Below are 20,326 nucleotides of genomic sequence, written 5' to 3' on the forward strand. Positions count from 1 at the left end.
CAGAGAGACAGGCAGAGAATCAGACAGACAGACAGACAGACAGACAGACAGAGAGACAGTCAGAGAGACAGAGACAGTCAGAGAGACAGACAGGCAGAGAGACAGGCAGACAAAGAGACAGTCAGAGAGACAAAGAATCAGACACAGAATCAGACAGACAGTCAGACAGACAGACAGAGACAGACAGACAGACAGAGAGACAGAGAGAAAGTCAGAGAGACAGACAGACAGACAGACAGACAGACAGACACACACACACACACACACACACAGATAGACAGACAGAGAGACAGACAGACAGACAGACAGACAGACAGACAGACAGACAGACAGACAGACAGACAGACAGACAGACAGACAGACAGATCTGTACAGCATTTGGTCTAGACTGTATCTCACACACTGGGCTTTTCAAGGACTGAGCCTTTGGTGCTAGCGTAGCAGAGTCTCTGCTAGCGCCGGTGACTGTAGACGGTCCATTTTGGGTGAACTGGCCCTTTAACGCGCTCCCAGACAGCTAGACGGCACCAGCGGTCTCGGGCCTGTCAGTCAGCGGAGCAGCGGCAGGAACCACGCCGCTCACACTCAAGGTGTAGTGACAACTGTTAAATCAGAGTGGGCCTGGCCCCAGCGCGGCTAACGAGATTAGCAAAGGCTTGAGCGCTCATTAACACGACATGACAACGTCTTATTAGAGGCGCTCGGCGCCCGGCGCTTTGTGCTGGAGGCTCAGCGCTGCCGCAGCCACGGAGGCTGAACTGCAGAGTGAACACACGCTGGCGTCCGTTTGTGCTGACGTTACCTTGCCTTCCTTCGTCGTTGGTGAAGAGGCCGGGGTCGCTGCTGCACGTGCTGCTGGTCTCACTGCAACAGGAAGGGAGACGTCACATCGCAGGCAGAAGCTGAGAAGCCAATCATTTAGTCACTGTTTCACATGTTAAAAGTAATGACGCAGTCTGAAGCCGGAGGTCACATAAATGCAGACGACACAGGACGACGGCGCGTTGTGGTCTCGCAAACACAAAGGCATGAGGGGAGACTGTGATCGAAGCCACTGAGTGACACGCGCAGTCTAATTGAATATCCTCCGCTGTCAGCTCCAATCTCATCTGCTCCGGGTTGCGGAGGATGACAGGGGAGCGAAACGCACCCCCCCCCCCGGGTGCCCCCACGCAGAGGGACCCACAGACGCCGCTTCCACACAACAACTGGCCAACATCTGCTGCCTGGGCCGCCCGGCCTGCTCCGGTGCCGCTCCTCCCACACCCCCAGGCCGCAGGCAACCCCCCCCCCCCCCACACACACACACACACACACCCTGACAAGCACTGCTTTAATCACACCTCAGCCACTTTGCACTGGAGCCTCCAGACGCTGCAAGGTCAACACTTCCACCAGCAAAGACGAGAGCGACGGAGACAGAGACACAAAGGCTCACGTTTAGTGGTTCCACACATATTCTGATCGCTGAGCTCTACATTTATTGCAAATCCACACGTGACCCGTCCCAAAGCTTCTCCTCAGTAGGAGCTCATTGCCGGGAGCCTGCTTTGGTGTGGACGCCGGCTGACCTCCAGGAGGACGCTGCAGGGTCGGGGATGCGCTGATGCGCCGCGTCTCCGCACAGATCGGACAGATGGCCCCGCGTCACCTTCAGGGAGCGTGGGCGATGTGGGCGCCGCTGGGCCACGCCTCACCTCTGGATGCTGAGACCTGGAGCTCATGATGCTCTATGAGCGGAGGACAAAGCCACGAGCTCTGCAACCAGGACTAAACACGGGGGATGATTAATTCATTCCAGCAGTTTGACACCATCTTCTATCTTCTAAGTACAAAAACGTCTTTGCTCCTCATTGGTGTGATTGTGTGTAAAGTTCAAAAAAAGAATCCGGGTATAGACAATTAATTACAAACTCCCATTAAGTATTTACCCTTATTAAAGGTGGAACGTGTTGTCGCTTGGAGCTGCGCAGAGACGCTTCCATTAAGCACTGCCTAATTAATAGCATGAATAATTGAGACCCCCCCCATTTTTCTAGGACCAGAGGAAACGCCTCTCCTCACTTCAGCAGTGACCTTTGCCGAGAAAAGTTGACAAACATCTGAGGCGAAAGCATCCGTGTCACATCCGCCGCGTCCATGGCGACGCAAAGGGCAAAAAGGAAAAGTGCACTCCAGTGTTTTAGGTCTGAACTTAATTCCCCACGTGGCCCTATTGTCTCCACAAGCCAAAGAGGTGAAGCAAAACACAGTATCCAGATGAGCACTAATCATTAGGACATAATCCTCCGCTCCTGGGAGAGGCAGATCAGTTTGCACAGAGATTACAGGCCAGCCGCCATTTATTGAGCCCGGGCTCATTCTGCAGAGGAATAAAGAAGAGACGGGGGCTGATAACAATGGATGGTCGGGCTCTTCAAACAAGCTGCCCCAACCCAAATCCATGCCCTCTTCCATGGGCGTCTGATTGTAAGGTTATCCCACCCTCCCTGAGCCGCAGTAATTGGATTAGTCTCAGAGATTTATGAAAATTAACTTCAGCAAACGCCGCGCTGCTTTTCCCCAAACTCCACGTAGAGTTTTCAAAATATAAATTCCAGCACCCGGACGAAGCCGCGGCGGCTCCGCGGGGGTGAACGCGGGCCGCGGCAGCGCAGACGGGAGCTGGGCCCGGGACGGGCTGTGGCCACAGGTGACGCCGCCTGCCGGGCCATCCGGGGCGCCAGGTGGCCGCGCTGCCAGCAGGCCGGGCCGGGCCTAATCAAGGATGTGGAGCCCAACTGGAGCCGCCGACATCTGCTGCGGTGCGCTGGGGCTGAGGGGGCGCTGCTCTGCGTGCGCACGAGGCGCGACCTTGAGGAGGACGCGGAAAAGGCCGAGCGGAGGCGGGCGCTTCAACAATGGCTGCAGTGTCTGTGTAAATGCGGCTGTTGTGCCACTGTCAGCGCCTCATCACGGCCGCCGACGCCTCGTACCCCCGGCCTCCGCCGGGCCGCGTTCAGCCCTCCGTGCGCTGTGGCAGTCGACTGAGCAGCAATCAGGAGCGGCGGCGCTGTGTAAGTGAGAAATGATTGACAGCGCGCGGTGGCGTTCCCATTTATTTCTTCTCCGGAGCTGTTTTCTGTCAGAACCGCTATTGATTTTTCTATAAAGTAAGAAAACAAGTACCGTTTAGGGGCCGGGGAGGTCAGCACAAATTAAGGCTGCAGATGTAAAGGCTGCCGCCGTCTCACGTTTTTTTATGTGATCAACAAATAATGAAAGGGGCTGACGTGCTCCGCGTTCCCACCAACCTATCGCCCTCATTATAAAACACTATGAAAGCTAACGTGCTTCCACTGGAGTCTGGAGCCGGGAGCAGTCGCACGCGGTGACGACTGTAAAAGCGTTTGCAGCAGATTGCAGTAATTTGTCACCTTAATAACGTCTGCTCCGCTGCCTGGTGGTGGAAACACGGTTTGCTGCAGTAAAAGGAACGCGGCAGATAATATTTACTGAGCTATTCACAGATTTACTTCAAGTCAACTCCAGGCTTCGAGTGTTTGTTTTATATCAGAGGACTTATTGCTAATTCTGCCTTTTTTACTCCTTTACTGTGATACTTGCTTCTTTCTGCGCTGTTTAGCCACGTTTAGTTTAGCTAAGTTTAGCTTTAGCCACGTTTAGTTTAGCTAAGTTTAGCTTTAGCCATGTTTAGTTTAGCTAAGTTTAGCTTTAGCTTAGCGCGCACAGGTGCACCGTGGGACGCGGGAACAGTCGCAGCTTTAATTATCAAGCGCGGGACAGGAATGCATTTCAAAACAAATCAATACCAAAGCAAGCTGCTTATTTATTTGGGACAATATTTCTCAAAAGGAAATAATGAGCTGACAGACGCCTGGAGGCTTCGCTATCAAAGATCTCTCCCTGGTGGTCATTTCAACTATGGGAGAGGAGGATGAAGAGACTCTATCATTCATTTTTAATGTCAACTCGATAAAGTGGAGGGGCGTGATTGTGATACCGTTTCTTGGTTTGGTTGAGGACAGGTCGTCTTAAAGGCGGCCTTGTTGCTTGTATCTGATTAAGGCCTGTGAACAGTGATTTTATGCTAACATTTAATAAACAAATTTTCACCATGTCGTTATTTTTGAGTATTAAGTGATAAATTAAAGCGTTTTAAAGATAAACACATTATTAATAATTAATAAACTACCTTATTTCTCACAAACAGGATTCTTTTAGACTCAGAATCAGCCCGGGGCTCTGATACGATTGATAAGAAGCATCCAAATTACCCCTCGGACATGTTCTCGTCTGCCCCGTCTCTGTGCTCCTTGAACTTCCTCTTCCAGCACTCCGTTCCCATCAGCCTGGCGCCGTCCGTCTGCCGGTCTCCCCCCATCCAACCGGACCTCTTCTTGGCTCCGGACAGATGCTGCATTCTGGACTGCCTGTGCCGCCGCTTCCCGTCCACGCTGGACACCTTCAGCTTCTGCTGGAGCCGGACCGCGACGTCGGAGGTCATGCGTTTGACCTTCCTGCGCCTCCGGAGCTGCCGCCCTGGGTTGTTCTCGGTGAAGGAGTCGGACTCGGGCCAGGAGAGCTGCCTGGCCTTGACGGAGCCTCCGATGACGGAGTGCCACTGGCTGGTGGAGGACAGGTCGTCAGAGTCACTGCAGGGGTCCAAGGAGGCCGCGATGGTGGAGGCGGCGTGCTCCCGCTGGTCCTTGGCCTCGTCCAAGCTGGACTCCGAGGCGTCGATCCAGCAGCGCCGGTGGCCCAGGGGGTAGAGGGACGACTCACGGTACCGCTTGCGGCCTTTGCGCCGGCGGATCTGTCGCCGCTGGTGCAGTGGACTCAGGACCATTTCCTCCCACAGCTCCCCGAGCTTGCTCTGCTCCGAGGTCTGCTCCAGTGCAGACACCAGGTCCTGCACCAGCTCATCCATCATGGTGCTGAAGAGAGGAGGCCCAGAGGAAACGCATGAGCAATAAACAAAGTGAGGGATCTGAAAACATCAAATAGGATGTTATGGATCTGCTGGATCAGAATCTGTGACCTTAACTGTTCATTTAGTGGACAAGTCACGTGACAGCATGGTTCACTGACACTGTTGTATACAATAACATTTTCTCAAAAGCGCCCAATCACAGTATCTGAATGTGGGCTTTCTACTGTAGCATCAAGATAAATAAAACCACAATTTTAGGGAATTTTAAATCCAACACTGATGTTTACAACCCTGTTGGGAGAAAATGGTGGAAAACGTATCATATAATATCAATAAGAGCGTCAGCTGCCCAACAGTTAAACACCGACGTGCTGTATTATTGACTGTTATCTTGGACTAGTGAGACACGTCTGTCCACGTACATCCACGAGACCTTAAATATCGGACTAATAACGTACGTCGGCGCTGAATGAAACCGCATTGGACCGTGGACTGTTAACATCGCTCGTCTGAGCAGCAGCTACAGCAGCATCACAACAATAGCCGAGGTGGCGGTGCCGCCTGCCTCGCGCACACCGTGTTACATAACAGCGCGCACGTGAGCGCGGCGCGAGGACACGAGCGGCCGCGGAGCCCGCTGGGAGCGACCCGCCACACGCGCCGTTCAGCGCCGGACCCGCGTCCCGCCGACGGGGCGGACGGCGGCTAACGCGGCGCGAGATAGCTTGCGCGCGAGCACTCACCAGTGGGAGCTTGCCTTGTTTTGTTTTTCTGCACAGCTGAGGCGAGACACGCACTTCCGCTCCGACGCGCAGCCAATCAGGGGCGCGCAACGCCGTGACGCAACCGCCCCAAACAGCCCACGTCAGCTGCGGCGCTGCCGCGGAGGACCGCCGTCATTCGCAGCTGCCGCCGCGCAGATAGCGAGACCTCGCTGCACGTGCTTCGATCAGCTGAGCGATCGGTCAGACAGCATTCCTCAGATTCAGAGTACAGAAGAAGAACTGGGGAAGAAAACGCGTTGTTATGGTTTCAGTGAAGTAGCTCGTGAGAACACAAGAGCACAAAAATAATAATAAGTAATAAAACTACCATTTAAACGTGTCTGCTCAACAAAACAAGGTCAGAAACATAACGTTTTAGACTGACTAGTTTATAAGCAGGACTGTGTGTGTGTCATTAGAAGTTATGTTAATCTATGCTTAGACCTCAGGCCACTGCTGAGTCTATGTTCTATATGTGAGGGAGCATTTTATTTATTTAAACAAAGGCCAAAGCATGTAAATGTATAATTACTGTGGCGGAGATTATTTAAGATTAAAGGTGTCGACTCCAGTGTGTAACTAAAAAAAAGTCATTTGCCATTTCCATCTCTCAGATGAAGGCAGGCCAAATAATAAAAAGGAAAAGTGTAAAAATGAGTACAAAAGCCATTTAATCTCTGTCATCTTCCTCTTAATAACTGCAGATCCCCCCCGGCCGTGGCAGAGGCCTCTCTGTGGCGCTGCCACCTTATCTGCCGCCTCCATATTTGAGCGGCTCAGCGGCTCCCTCAGAACCCAGCCCCCGGCCCGCTCCCGGGCCTGTGGGAGGCTGGGCTCATGGGCCCAGCATTGTTCTGGCCTGGGAGGAGAGTCCGGGGAGAGCTCCGGAAGCCGGAGAGCAGGAATATTAAAAAACTTGAGCCACCGCTTCATTAAGCGGCAGCCTTTCACAAGCAAACATATCAGAAACAGGCTCCTTTCAGAGACAGTAATTAGCAATTTGGAAACCTTGCCCCTCAGGATATACAGTTTCAATTTAGTCAGCAGCTTTAGATTCGTAGGCACTTAATATTCATTGTTTCTGTCATCTTCCCAATTTCTCCACGTACATTGTCTCGTCTTTTACCGCCGATAACGCCTTTTATCTTTCGTGTAATTCTTCCTTTCAATGAGTCTTTTGCACGAGAAGTTAATTTTTATAAATAACTTTCAAAGGGATTTGCAGAGAATGTCAGGCGTGCGATAGCGGAGTGCTCTTCAGGAAGCGCGAGGCTCAATATCACGCGGAGCCTGCGATGATTCACCGCGGCCGACTGTAAACAGCGTCTGGGAAAAGTTGCCGCGACTTTACGGGAAGTTGTGAAGCGTCGCGCCGCGTGAGAAGGCGACTGTAAACGCGCAGAGCTGCAGACTTGTTGTATTTTACACTGAGCTCCAGACGCGCTGCTATCATTAATTATATGCCTCTGTTTGTACTGGTGTGATGAACCCTTTGAATGGATTTAATGGGCAGTGTTTGCAAACTGCTTATTAAGCCAAAGCACATATCGCACCCCAGGGGGCCAAAGCTGACACTTATCTCTGCTCCACGGGGCCTTTGTTTCAAAACGCTACCACTTCTATTCACTCCCAATCAGCATTGTCTAATAGAAATAATTGATTTTTGCCTCTTCCCCACAAATGTGATTAAACATTTTGTCTCCAAATCTAAATTTCAAAGATTCCCATCACCGCTCGAGAAAAATAGGCAACTCATTAAAGAAAACCAGGGGAAAAAAAAGGAAGTGGCTACGACGTGAAAGGAGGAGGCAGGAAATGAAATAATGAATGGAGTGGGAGTGAGCTATCTTGGCCCGGCAGAGCGCCACTGGGGAGGCAGCAGAAATGAGCTACCTATCTGTGGGAGAGTGACTGCTCCATCCTATTTGATTTGGCTCCTATCATCTCTTAAGAAGATGTCAGCCTTGCTTCTTCTATTGCTCTCAGCCTTTATCAACGCGCAGACCATTTTGCTGCGGAAGCAGACGAGGCGCCAGACGCGTTCCGCCGCCTTTCAGGGAGAAACACTAAAGAATGAGTGTTATGCGATAAAAGCGGGTTGTTAAATAGATCTGTCTATTTGTATGGTAATAATGATCGCTTAAAGACTCAGGGCTCCGTGACTTGTAGAACAAGGAAACAAATCTGTATTCAAGTATTGTGTTAACGCGACTCTGCGAACGACCTTGTGAAACTTTCGTACAGTAAAAAATGAGGCGGACGGACTTTTTTCCCGTTGTTTGTTTCATTCTTCTTCTTGTCGTGTTTGAGCGGAGCTCCGACCACAGTTTATCAGGACGTGCTGCATTTCAAGCCATTATTTCATGGCTTCGTCGGGTTTTCGAGAGCGTAATAATATCGAGCACGTTTTCCGTACATTGTTCATCATCGCGGCTCCGGAACCTTTAAGTCTGGAGTTTTGCGTGTTCTGTGTGTTACTGTCCATGTCACAAGCTGAACCTTGGGATGAACCTCACACACCTGCTGGAGCCTCATTAGGATTCGCAGCCTCCGCTTCTCCCCAGGTGGCAAACGCTAATAACAACATTATCTGGAAGCCGCCCATAAAGCAGCATTGTTTGTCACACAGGAAGTGGGCTCGCGTTGTTGTCGGGAGCCCAGAGACACGGTGGGCCGGGCTTCACGTGTCCATTTAACAGGTGGGGGCTTGAAACGGGGCCTCATCCTCTGATGCGTCTGTGTGAACAGCAGCTCAGCACAAAAAGGTCCGAGGGCCTCGTCGTTCAAGCAGAAGTGGCCTCACGCCTCCACCTCATTAAATCCATCAACACATGCGGACGAACGCAGGCGCTGAGTGAATAAACAGAAATATGGCTGCAGTTCCTACTGCTGCTCTCAGCCACGTTGAGCAGAGGAGGAGGAGGAGGATGCTCTTCATCGCAGCATGGAAAGCACTGGAGGCATTGATTGGCCTGCTCAGTTCGGCTGATTAATCAGGGCCCGTTAGGTGGAAACGAGCACCGTTTACGGCTGATTATCTGCCCACGAGGCTGAATCTGAGGCTACAAGGAACTTTTCAAACTCCATTTGAATGCGCTCATTTATAGCTTTATCTCTTCACTCCGGCCACGAAGCGCGCCTCACGTGCATGGAACCCTGTTTCTACTAGAGAAATATGGGCTGAATCAAACAAAAGGCGGTCAGTTCACGAGCCGAGATGTTCAGTCGATGGGCTCAACCACAGTTTACCTGCGAAGAAACGACTTGGTGCTCATTTTTGGATTAATCGAACGGGTCCTGGTTCCGTGTGCCCTCGCAGCCTCACGCTGGACCTCCAGCTGCAGCTCACGCCTGTGGTCTCAGCTTCCATTTATCTGCAGGGATAACTATAAAGTCTGTCGGAGGCAGGGGGGCTCTTTCCTCTCAGCTGGCAGATTGAGAGACCCCTGTAATGCACAAGTCTGTTTTTATTATTCTTGCTGGGGGAGCACTATTTCATCAAGTGCATGATTCCAGCGGGGGGAGGAGACGGCCCCGGACGGCTATATTTCTTCCAATCAAACATTCCAAGGGGAAAAAATGAGTGGGTGCCATCAAATCCCAGAATAATGCTGCCAGATTTTATGTAAAAAGAAGGACGGATGGACAAATACAGGAAGGCAAGACAAGTTTAATGATGTGTGTTCAGGAGGCGAGATTGGAAAACTGACAGAGAAAAGCAGCCTCTTTGCTGGAATATAAATTGTTGTGCGCTGTAAAAAGGCTTTTATCTGGAGTGAATATGGGACGTAATGCACAGGTCAGGGTTAAGTCATTTTCTCCGGCAAGTTAAGCGAATAATGAAGGCGAGGCCGCGTGGAGAGGAGCACCGCTACTGCCAGTTTGTCTTCATTTATTATGCCAAATCTCCTGATTTTGGCGTGGGCACGGTGAGCGCTCTGCCGCACCGGCGGACGACGTATCGCTTAATTTACACAAGGTAATGAAAGCAGCGAATGGGAGGACAAAACAATTTACCTGCTGACACGCCAAGAAGTGATTTGCGAACACGGGGGGTGAGCGAGAGAGCAGGCGGAGGGGGCGGGGGGTGAGGGGGGGGGGCGACAGGCAGGGAGGCAGCCGGGCTCCTGATGATGATGATGATGATGATGATGATGGCTCATAAAGCAACGCTGAGCTCTCGCTGACTCCCCCCACGACAAACACAAACAAGTGCAATCAGGGGGCGAAATTGACCTCAGATCTGGAGGGGCCGCGACAGGACCCTCGTCGTGCTGCTCCGGCTGTAATCACTGAGTGAAGAGCCACTTGTGCAGCGGCGACGGAGGCTCCAGCATCGGCCTCGCAGACAGATCTCACCCCGATGGTGTCGAGCTCGGAACCGGACGCGACGCCGGCGCTGAGACGAGCAGGAACCACAGAGAAGGTGACGGCCTTTCACTGAAGCAGGAGGCGAGGGTCCCCGACCATGCGGCTGCAGCCGGGCCGGACCAGGCTGGGGAACGGGCCGGGTCTGGACCGGGCCGGGCTGGGGAACGGGCCGGGTCTGGACCGGGCTGGGGAACGGGCCGGGTCTGGACCGGGCCGGGCCGGGTCCTCTGGGCAGTGGGACCAGATGAGTGCCGGCGTTTTCCTTTGTAAGAGGCCAAACTCCATTTTCTCGCAGGAGGAAAAACAATGAGAGAGCGGCGTTCTGGTCTCTCTGGAGATGGGCCAAAGACGGGGGGGGGGGGGGTGACACAGATAACCCCCCCCTCCGCTGTGGGTGGTTGCTTCTGCTGATGATGAACGGGACGCAGCTCAGCACCGGGTCCCTGCTGTCAAGGCTCTCTGCAGGACGGGACACGGAGAGGAAGTGTCGCTCTCGCCGGGCCCGCTGGGCCAACCTGGACTCTACAGAGTCCTGCTGCTCCGGTCTTCACAACAAATCAAACACCATCACACCCCCCAGCACCTCCCCCGCCCTCCCCCCTCCCCCACGCCAGCGCGGAGAGGCCTCGTCTCCGAGAATGCGACGCCGGCGCGCGTTCGGGCCGAAGCGCGGCTCTCCTTGAAGCCGGAGCGAGTCCTTGGGCTGCGGCGGCGAGGGCCCCCCCCCCCTCCTCTCCCATCCTCCCCCTCCTCCCCCTCCTTCCCCCTCCTCTCCCATCCTCCCCCTCCTCCTCCCCACCAGCCTCTCCACAGGCTTATTTCCCCTCACAATGAGAGGTGACAGTGAACAGTGGAACTCGTCAGTGTGAATAACACGCAGTCACGCTTGGCGAGACCCTCGGCTACATCACGCGTCGCACACACGCCCGGGCTCAAGGGCCCGCCGGCAGCCGCCGTGGGCCGACGGCGACGTCGCCTTCCATTACAGCTTCACCACACACACTGAGCGGCTGATGGCTGGAGCTTGACGCGTGGTGTTGCCTGTACAGCACCGTCCTGCTCGGGTCACATCCACCGTCCCAACGCAGGAAGCAGCACCGGTCCGGACCCGCCGAGGGTCAGAGGGACGGTTTGGTTCCCAAACTGCGAGTCGTGAAGCGCTGCTGCGCTGAGCCGGGCCGTGTCCTTCACTGGTACCTCGTGAGTGCAGTCCATAACACAAGCAGGCTTCATTTACCCACTTTCTCCGTCCAGTGCCCCATCAGCATATAGTATCACATAACTGCTAATGGGCTAATGGAGGGAGGGGGAGGGGGCGAGCGAGGCACAGACAGCCGTAGTTAGGGAAATGGTGCTCAGGTTCATCCAAACATTTAATAACTTATCCAATCTGGAGCTTTCACCTCTTACTGGGCTAATTACATCATTTAACTGGCCTGGACGCGGGGGCCAGCGCCGACACTCCGTCTTACCGTGTCATCACATAATTATGACTTATGCCGGTGCGGCGTGGCAAGCTGGATGAAGTCAGCTCGCCATAAATTTTAATAATCGCTTAGACAATGCGCACGTTGGCGGAGCTTCCGTGGAGTTGGGAGGCGGACGTTTGCGGCCCCGCGTTGAGGGAAGGCGAGCGGGGGCCCAGCGGGGGGTCCGGTTCGGTGGGGAAGGGTCCGGTTCGGTGGCGGACGCCCAGCGGGGGGTCCAGTTCGGTGGCGGAGGCCCACTGGGGGTCCGGTTCGGTGGGGGAGGCCCAGTGGGGGGTCCGATTTGGTGGCCGAGGGTCCAGCTCGGTGGCGGAGGGTCCGGTTCGGTAGCGGAGGCCCAGTGGGGGGTCCGGTTTGGTGGCGGAGGCCCAGCGGGGGGTCCGGTTCGGTGGCGGAGGGTCCGGTTCGGTGGGGGAGGCCGGCGTCAGGGTCCCGCCCGGCGCTGACCTCATTCCACAAACACACAAAGCGCGGGAGGCCGCAAAGTTTATAATAACTTTCAAAAGTTGGGGAAAAAGAAAAGGCTATAAATGTGGGGAAATAGATGGAGCATAATGAAAAGGGCTGAGTGTCTTTTTTTAAATAGCTGTAAAATGGCTAATTAGCCCTCAATGATTGATCATTGCAGGACCAACGCGTCGGGAGCCGTACGTCTCCTGGGCTTTAATAGTTCTCTGCTAAAATAATTTTACATTTCTAGTGTAATTAAGAAAAGCTGCGCGACCTCTCTGACCTCTGAGACGTGGAAACGTTTTTACAACTCAAATGTTGTGTCAATAGATTTGCAGCTTGACGTTGAAGGTGTGTGAGTAAATGTGCAGCTCCGGGAGGAGGACAGTGATTTTGAGGCTCGGAAACGTTGTTCTCCTGAAGAACGCAGACGAGACGCTGCTCCTGTTGCACTTCATATTGTTGTGTTTGAGGCTCGGTTTCAGGACCCGGCTCCGGTGCTGGAGTGGATTCATGGTTATTACACGGCAGAGGTGCTTTGGTTTGCATCAGCGTTCACTATCTTGTCTGAGCGGATGGAGCGGCGCCGGGTCGGGTCGGGTCTGCAGAGGCCCGGCTCCACGCGGCCTCACACCGCCTCCATCCCACTCAGCCTCCGTCGTCCTGGAGATGGAAACAGAACCTCCGCCAGCATCCGATCAGATGGAAACCTCCCTGCACACGGTCCTGAGGCCGTCAGTCATGTGTCGGCGCTCACGCAGCCTCTGTGGATCAGCGAGAGTGCGACTCTGCAGCAGCAGATGTTCCTCTGGGACGCACGCGGCTCATCGCTTCATCCATTCGTGCGGTCGGGGGCCGAGGGGCCTCGGTGTCCGCTGACACGAACAGCTGCACGCGGGGAAGGAGCCGCGTCTCCTTCATAAAGAACGGCGAAGCAGCCACTGACGGCAGTGATGTGTGTGTTTCCCGAACAATAAAGACAAGGCAGCAGCTCGGGCGACTGCAGCCATTAGAAGCATTTAACCCTCACATTATCACAGTTGATAAATGTTTATTGCTCATTAGTATGTTGATACAGTTTTAATGCTGCAGGAATCAGCTGCTGACTGGCTGAGTGCTGGGATCACTAGGATCCTGAGCCTGTTGGGTGTACAGGCATATTGGCATATTGGCGCTAATGGCCACTTGGCGCGTGGACAGACATCCATTCTGATACAATGGAGGCAACCGTGAGCGCCTCTGCTGTTCATTAATGGGCCTCGGAGCCCGTTCACTTCCGCCGGAAGCCCGGGTCCGAGCCGGAGACTCATCTGGGAGGGAGACGGGTCCGGATTCATAATTGCTGCTGTGTGTGAAGCATCAGAAGACATAAAGCCCCCTCAGGGAAGAAGCCAGACACTTTCGCAGACAGCACAAGAACCATTTCCTATGTAGGTACGAGACTGTTCCTTGTCGGCGGCGCTCCGTCCGACGCTTCCCTCTCTAGCTGTGCAATGATAATAATGTTTCTAATCTTGTTACACTGCACACAGAAGTGTGTGCCGTGTTAATGATGGAGCCGCCCCTCCCACTCCGCTGAGATGCTTACTTTCAATTTGTGTACTGTCACGTCCCCGGCGCACGCTGAAATGGATGCACCTTCTTGGCTTTAATTAAATCAAAAGGCGGCCGGGGTCCGAGCAGGTGGGGACAAAGACCCGCTGGGCTCAACGCAAACGGACCGGACGCTCTGCAACGGTGGCGCCCTCTTAGTGTTTGGATCACATTTAAATCTGCTGCAATTACAGAAATAAAAAGACACAAAGCTACATTTAAAATAGGTAAGTAGGAAGGAAAAAGTTTTTTCCTTCACTTTCAACCCCAACTTTTCATAATATTGATTTTGGTCAAAAAGCCAATGGACATTTTTCCTGGTAAATAAATAAGTAAGAATCCCGGGAAGGTTCTCAGGTGGCTTTGCCCTCAGGCAGCGCTGCAGCCACAGTCTAAGAAATGAGAGCGTAAAATTCCCACACATTAGAAGGCAGATAATTGGATTTCCTGTGTCCAGTTCGGTGGGCGGTGTGGTTCCTGCAGCTGTGACATTATCAAGGTAACATAACCTGAAGGCTACGGCGCAGCGGCACAGGCCCACAAGGCCTGTCCTCCAGTTCCACATCACTGCCTGCTTGGCTATTCATCCTGTGGACCCTGCAAATGAAATTATGGGAGGAAGAGCAAAGGACATTCTTTGGGAATTAATCCCATTTATGCCTAAAACCACTTCAGATTTTTATAGTGAGGCCCTCTGGAGATGTAAGGCGAATGTACAATTAGACAAGGCCGAAGGAGGGACGGAAGCTGCATGTGTTGCTTTGTGTGGTGGATTTGTAAACACGGACGGAGAACAGCCGAGCTCAGAGGAGACGGAAACACGACGGCCCCAATTAACAAACTCAAATGTCAGTGAAACACGTGTGAACCACATGTCACCTACGGTATTTAAGCGTCCAAAATGCTGTGTTGCTTTCAATATTACATCACAGATCGAATATGAGGTAAAACAATGCAAAAATATGCTGCTGCTACTCCGAGTTTAAAAAGACAAATATCTAGGGCTGATTTTTAAAATCCACTATTAAAATATATTTATCATAAGACTTATGTTTTGCTTCCCCAGATACAAAAAATACAAATATAAAATTTCCTCCACAATTTGTTATTATAATATGTTTTGAAGGGATACAGTTACAGTAGAACTACATTTTAACATTTAATGTAATGTGTTCAAAAATCATAATTATAAAAACCCACATTAGCATCACAATCACCTCCGCTGAGGCTCCTGATTATAAAGGTTTGCAGAAATACTGATTCTTTGATGACAGACAATATTTTATATTTGACATTAATGAAATAAAAGATGTTGAGCGTTAATATTGTCACATAAAGACCTGCTCCATCCGCTAAAAACAAGGTTTGGTAAATAGTTAACCCTTGATTTAATTTGATCTTTTTCATCAGTGGACGATGGTTTCACCGCTCAGGACACGTTTTGTTCCATAAAAGCTGAATTCTCACCACTTTAAAATAAATCGTATTAGACGGTGACGTTTTAGGAGTTGAAACTGAAACGAACAACTCTCCACTGTCACGTTTAAATTCCACAATAACCTCCGCACGTACGGCGTTTCCGCAGTCATCAGGACGCGCATAAGCAGCACAGTGAAGCAGCACATTGCGTTGGACAGCGTTGTCTCCGTCTCACCTCGACGTCTGAGGCGTTTGTGTTGAACTTTTCTGTTTTGCAAGTGTTTGAAGCGCTGAGCCGGATCCAGCACCTGACATCAATTAGCCCCGGCTGTTTACTCTGGCGACGCACTGCAGATAAACACTGCCCCCTGGTGGCCGCGCGGCGCAACAACAGGCCGAGACGCGTCCGCTGTGCTGCAGGATTCACTCTGCAGCATTAATCAAACCTTACACACTATTAATAAACACAGCCATGTATTTACAGATAAAAATGTCTCAGATTGTTCTATTTTAGCCCAAAGCTTTGCATTGTCTAATATTTTTATTACTCTATGAGATTTTATTATCTCCATGTTAACAAACACACGGCCGTGTCCTGAATGTGGAGCGACTGCACAGCTGAGGCCACACACACACACACACGCACACGTGTTTGTACAAGGACTGGGCTGATTACGGCTCCTGCACCGCCCTCATCAACCCGCACAGAGCCCAGTCAGACACGAGAGGCCCCGAACAAGCACCCGACGAGGCGCTGGTTAAAAACCGGCCCCATCTGTGCACTGGATGCTCCGGGCATTTACCAGTCACTTTATTTCTGGTGTGTCGAGTCTGATGCTTTGTATTGTTTTATGCTTTCTATCTGTGGAGCGCTCCTAGATGTTAAAGGTGCCCAACACAAACATCCACACGCTGCAGCCTCCTCCGCCACAGCTCAGCCAGGTCCCTGCCATTATCCCGTCCTCTACCCCAAACACGCAGTTTTAATTTCAAAGCTCTGATTAGCTGATGATTGCATGACAGCCGCCGACCAGGTTCCCTTTTCGCCCGGCTCCCAGACTGCAACTCAATCATGCCCAATTAGTGGGTCCCCAAACACTCTCTCTTATTAGAGGACTCATAATCGACTCATTGTGTCCTGATTTGGCAAATAAATCACTCTGGAGGCTGCGCCCCCCCCCCCCCCCCGCCCCCCCCGGTCGTGTCTCCCCCACTTCCCTCGCTCTGTCTTTCACTGCCCACTCCTCGTCTTTTCCTTGTCCAGGGGTTCAGTGACAACGTTTTCAGGCGTGCTTTTCATTGGAGCTGACAGTTCGAGCAACGCTGGACTACTTCTTTTTTTTTTTATTTCCCCTGAAGAATGAAGAATAATTTAGCAGCTAAGGCAAGGCAGGCGGCATGCGGGTGTCCTTGTCCTACAAGGTTAAGAATCCATTCCATCTGAGCGAGAAAGGAGCGAATTAAAATAAATGATGGCCGGATATTTATTGCGAGTTTGTACATGAAGCTAAGTCAGACCCGCGGACCAGCGGAACCCGGCTGCTGGTGTCACCGAGTGACCTCTCCACCGCTAACTGGGGAATAACCAATGTCACATTACTCCTTCCTTCATGTGAATTTTTTTTTATCCATGCGTATTTTTACATCTTTAAATGCACATGTTATCAGGGCACGAGACAGGAGGACACAGGAAATGATCTGGTTGGAGGAGACGTGTCCTTCAGCCACAGGACACTGAGTTTATCCCACGGTTTAAGTAAAGGCCGTGTCCACATTCTAAGTGGAACATAGACTTTGGCACCGGGGCGCCTGTGATGGAGCTCACATGCAGGAAACCAGCAGACTCTGATGTCGTGGACTGGGAGGCAGAGCAGCTTTACAGGGTCCCACTGTGACTGTGAGCTCACACAGCGGTTCCTGAAGCAGCGCATCCTGTGAAGCAACCTCAGGACAAGGCTCTCCGTCACGCGAGCCAAACCGAGCCCCCCCCCCCCGGCCCCCCACCGTGCCAAGGGCTATGTATTTGGTGCGTGTGTGGTGAGTGGTCATTAGTGGGTGTTTACAGTGGAGCGAGCGCGGCCAGCTGGCGCGTGACGCGTGATGCGCCGTGCTGCGGCCGACCACTGTGAGACCCCCGTGGCAGAGTCGCGGCGGCCCCCGGCCCCGCGCCCCCCCCCCGGCCCCCGGCGGGCCCTCGGCAGATGGAGCCGCGAGCGCGGAGGAGGTGGAGCGAGGGCCGGAGGTGGAGCGGCCCCCGTCACAGATGCCAGGAGGAGGCTGAGGCGCCGGAACAGGGGCCGCACCCCCGCGTCCCTCTGTCAGCACCTCCGCCGAGGAGCCGCGCTCTCTGCCGGCCCTCGCTCCTCCTCATCCACACTCTGGGGAGGTGTTGGTGGAGCAAACCATAAACCCACCGAAACGCTGCCCGACGCCGCTCCCTCAGACAGAGCAATAACGCGTGACCCTCAGAGGCCGTGAGGCGGCGTTGTGCTGACTCGGGCGTTTTCGCCGCCGCCCCCTCGTCTGACCTCGTCCCCGGTCGCGCGCCCGCGCTCCCATCAGCCCCTGCGCCTCAGACACACAGGTCCACGGTACAGCAGGCTGCAGCCAGAGGTGGGGCCCAGCGGGCCACCTTGACCCGTCCCTGCTCAGAGGACCTCCCACTGCCCCCGACCCCCCCAGCGGTGACCCGGCCACTTCAACCGCCTCTGAGTTATTATCATAATTTCCCAGGGCCTCCACAAGGCGAGAGGCGTCCGTGTTTTACAGAATGTTGTGTGTTTTATTGCCTTTAAGTCACTGGCAGGGCAGCAGAGAGCACGCGCAATGATAAGAAAAGCAGTCATGTGAAAAATGAAGGGCCTCGCGAACAGGACTGAGAGGTGAAGAAGGGAAATAATAAAGCACATGACAAACGTGGAGGTTGGCTGTATTTCACGTCCAGTCCATCCGCCTTCCAACTCCAGCAACGCGAGAAACGCAGGGCAAAAACGGGACGAACGATCACGAATTCCGTTAATATCACTGTTACAAAGGGACGGAAGCCTTTTTTCCTTGTCTGGTGGTTAATATGAAAAGTCCCCCCGGTCCCTTGACAACATGATGGCCAGAAGAGGCCCAGGGCTCTCCAGGCTGCCGGCGTCCCGGCCGTTTCATGTCGGAGCCCACCTGGGGTAAACAGCAGAGGAGCGGGAGCCGGAATATTAACAGAGAAGAGCGGAAAACAGCGCTGACAAAACCCAAGCACTTTTCAACTCGTCAAACTTTAGGTCTTAAAAAATCCCACTTTCATTGTCTCCTGCGTGGACTAATTCGCCCCCGCTCCCCCGACCCCCCGACCCCCCGCGGGCTTTGAAAGGTGCAGTATCTCCAGTGAAAAATAAAACATCTGTTTAATCTAGCCATTTCAAAGGCAAATCCCCTTTTGATCAAAAAATGATATTGATCTGACTGCCTCAGTTGTGTGGCGAGGATTTCTCCTTTAAACTTGAAATATCATGGCGTCTTTGTGGCAAATCAATACTGCAGCTGCTTTTTGAGGCCGCTTTCAAAGGACACGGCTCCATTTGAATATGCTTGCATTTGCATTTATTATTTGGACTATCAGAACTCAAATTGACCTTGCATATATTTATGCTACAAATTAATGTGTAATACATGATCTCACCCTGGTTTGAAGGGGGGGCTTTATGTTCCTGCATTTTTAAACTGATAATGGTCCTCCTGTGGACGCTTCGTGGCACATGACTGATGCCGGGTCAGCGACAGGGAACCTGTGACAGGCACGTGGCCCCTGGTGGAATGAACTGGACCAACATTCCTTGTGCTCTGGCGTGTCTGTCCTCACCCCTCACTCTGTGTTTGAGGGGCCTCAGCTATCTCCACATCTTCCCATTTCCCTTAATTACAGCTCAGCATATTGCTTTTGGGCCATATGGAAGGCAGATATTGAGACCAGATAAGATGTATAAACGTCTGTCAGCGCCACAGCATATTAGGTGGAGCTGGAGGCATAATATCTCTGCTCTATCCTTCCAATTAGGGGCCAATATCAAAATACATTAAGACGAGGCTGTGGACGAGAAAACAGAAAAAACTACATAAATGGAGCCTCTGTTTCTGTTTTACATATCACTTATTAAAACTGTGTTTGTTACGTTTTGTGGGAGGTTTTACAGTGCGCTGCCGAGTCCCAGGGGAAAACTTCTTTCACGACATAAACTCTGAGTCGATGTTGCATATGTCCCAGCAAATCAAAGCGTTTTAGGCGCTGTGTCGCTGCAAAACAGCGTTTTGAATGAAATACGGCGTCGCAGCAGCGTGCGTGAGAGTAACGTGGCTTTTTACAGCAGTAATGGCTCCATTATTTTTAATAGAAAAACGTCAAGGATGAAATAATTGCCCCCTAAACCCACGTGTGGCCGGTATTGTCTGATCTGATATACACAGCGGCGCGGCAGCGGCGGACTCCGCTCACCTCCCAGTGACACCGTGTTCATCTGGAACCGAAACCACAAGGCTCTGCAGCAACACCGGCGTCTTCCTCACTAAAAACAACGTATATCTGCAGCCGCTCTAACGCGGCTGAATTGATTGCATCCAGAAAGCGAGAGGTCATTGCTGAGCCCCGCCTCATTAGGATAAAGCGGCGGCACAAAGTAGTGAGAGAGGTCACTTTGAGAAGCTGGTGCAGGCTCATGCCAAACAGGGTCTCTGGATCGCTCTCTCGCTCTTCCTCTAATCCCCTCTCTGATCCACCAATGCTCGGGCCAATCATTTGGGGCCAGACACAACCCGTGATCACTGGGCCTTAATCTGAGTCCGCGGCCCGTCCGCGGCCCACCTCTGACAGCACCGGCTGGCTGCCAGCAGAGGAGTGGCAGGCTTAGCCCTCTCCAGAGAGACAGCTAGAGGTTGTCTCTACATGGATGGGCACTTCACAGCTCGGCGGGGGCGGGAGGAAGGGGCAACGCGGCAGCTGCTCGGGGCATATGGGCAGAATTCATTAAGTGTGGCTAAATAAGCCAATTGTGGAGGCGGCAAAAAAGTGTGCGCTTACACGTCTGATAGAGAAACAAGCCGAGATCCCCGACTGGACTCGAGCACTCGGCTCAAATATTCCACTACACAAATATTCCGAGCACAAATATCCCGCGTGATTGCTTTGTCCTGAGGTATTACACTTGATGAAGTTGATTCAAGGCCCGGCGAATGAAAAAACCTGGAACTATTTGTGATGGGCAGTGATTGAGCTGTTAGATGCATAGATTGTGTGTCCTTGAGGATTTTGCTGTGCATCCCCAAATGTC

General features: G+C 52.6%; 1 protein-coding gene and 1 long non-coding RNA gene across 7 annotated transcripts in view; both read right to left on the reverse strand.

The window, feature by feature from the left end:
• The window catches only part of esrrb (estrogen-related receptor beta), a 77,765-nt gene extending 71,976 nt beyond the window's left edge, over positions 1 to 5,789 (reverse strand). For 3 of the 6 annotated variants that reach the window (XM_029137969.3, XM_029137965.3, XM_029137964.3), the window contains exons 1-3: positions 5,392 to 5,670; positions 4,278 to 4,937; positions 803 to 864 (exon numbers count right to left, since the gene is read on the reverse strand). In XM_029137969.3, coding sequence (XP_028993802.1) covers positions 803 to 864; positions 4,278 to 4,937; positions 5,392 to 5,435 — 766 coding nt within the window. In that variant the 5' untranslated portion in view covers positions 5,436 to 5,670. The other 3 variants (XM_029137967.3, XM_029137966.3, XM_029137968.3) reach the window with 3 other exon arrangements.
• A 7,248-nt stretch (positions 5,790 to 13,037) lies between these two features.
• On the reverse strand, positions 13,038 to 15,945 carry LOC114847979 (uncharacterized). The gene is made up of 3 exons (XR_003784318.2): positions 15,253 to 15,945; positions 13,594 to 13,780; positions 13,038 to 13,350 (listed from the first exon to the last, which is right to left on the reverse strand). It is a non-coding gene; the product is annotated as an uncharacterized LOC114847979 (long non-coding RNA).
• Positions 15,946 to 20,326: the final 4,381 nt, after the last annotated feature.

Source organism: Betta splendens, chromosome 22 (genome assembly GCF_900634795.4).
Source record: "Betta splendens chromosome 22, fBetSpl5.4, whole genome shotgun sequence".
NCBI classification, from domain to species: Eukaryota; Metazoa; Chordata; class Actinopteri; order Anabantiformes; family Osphronemidae; genus Betta; species Betta splendens.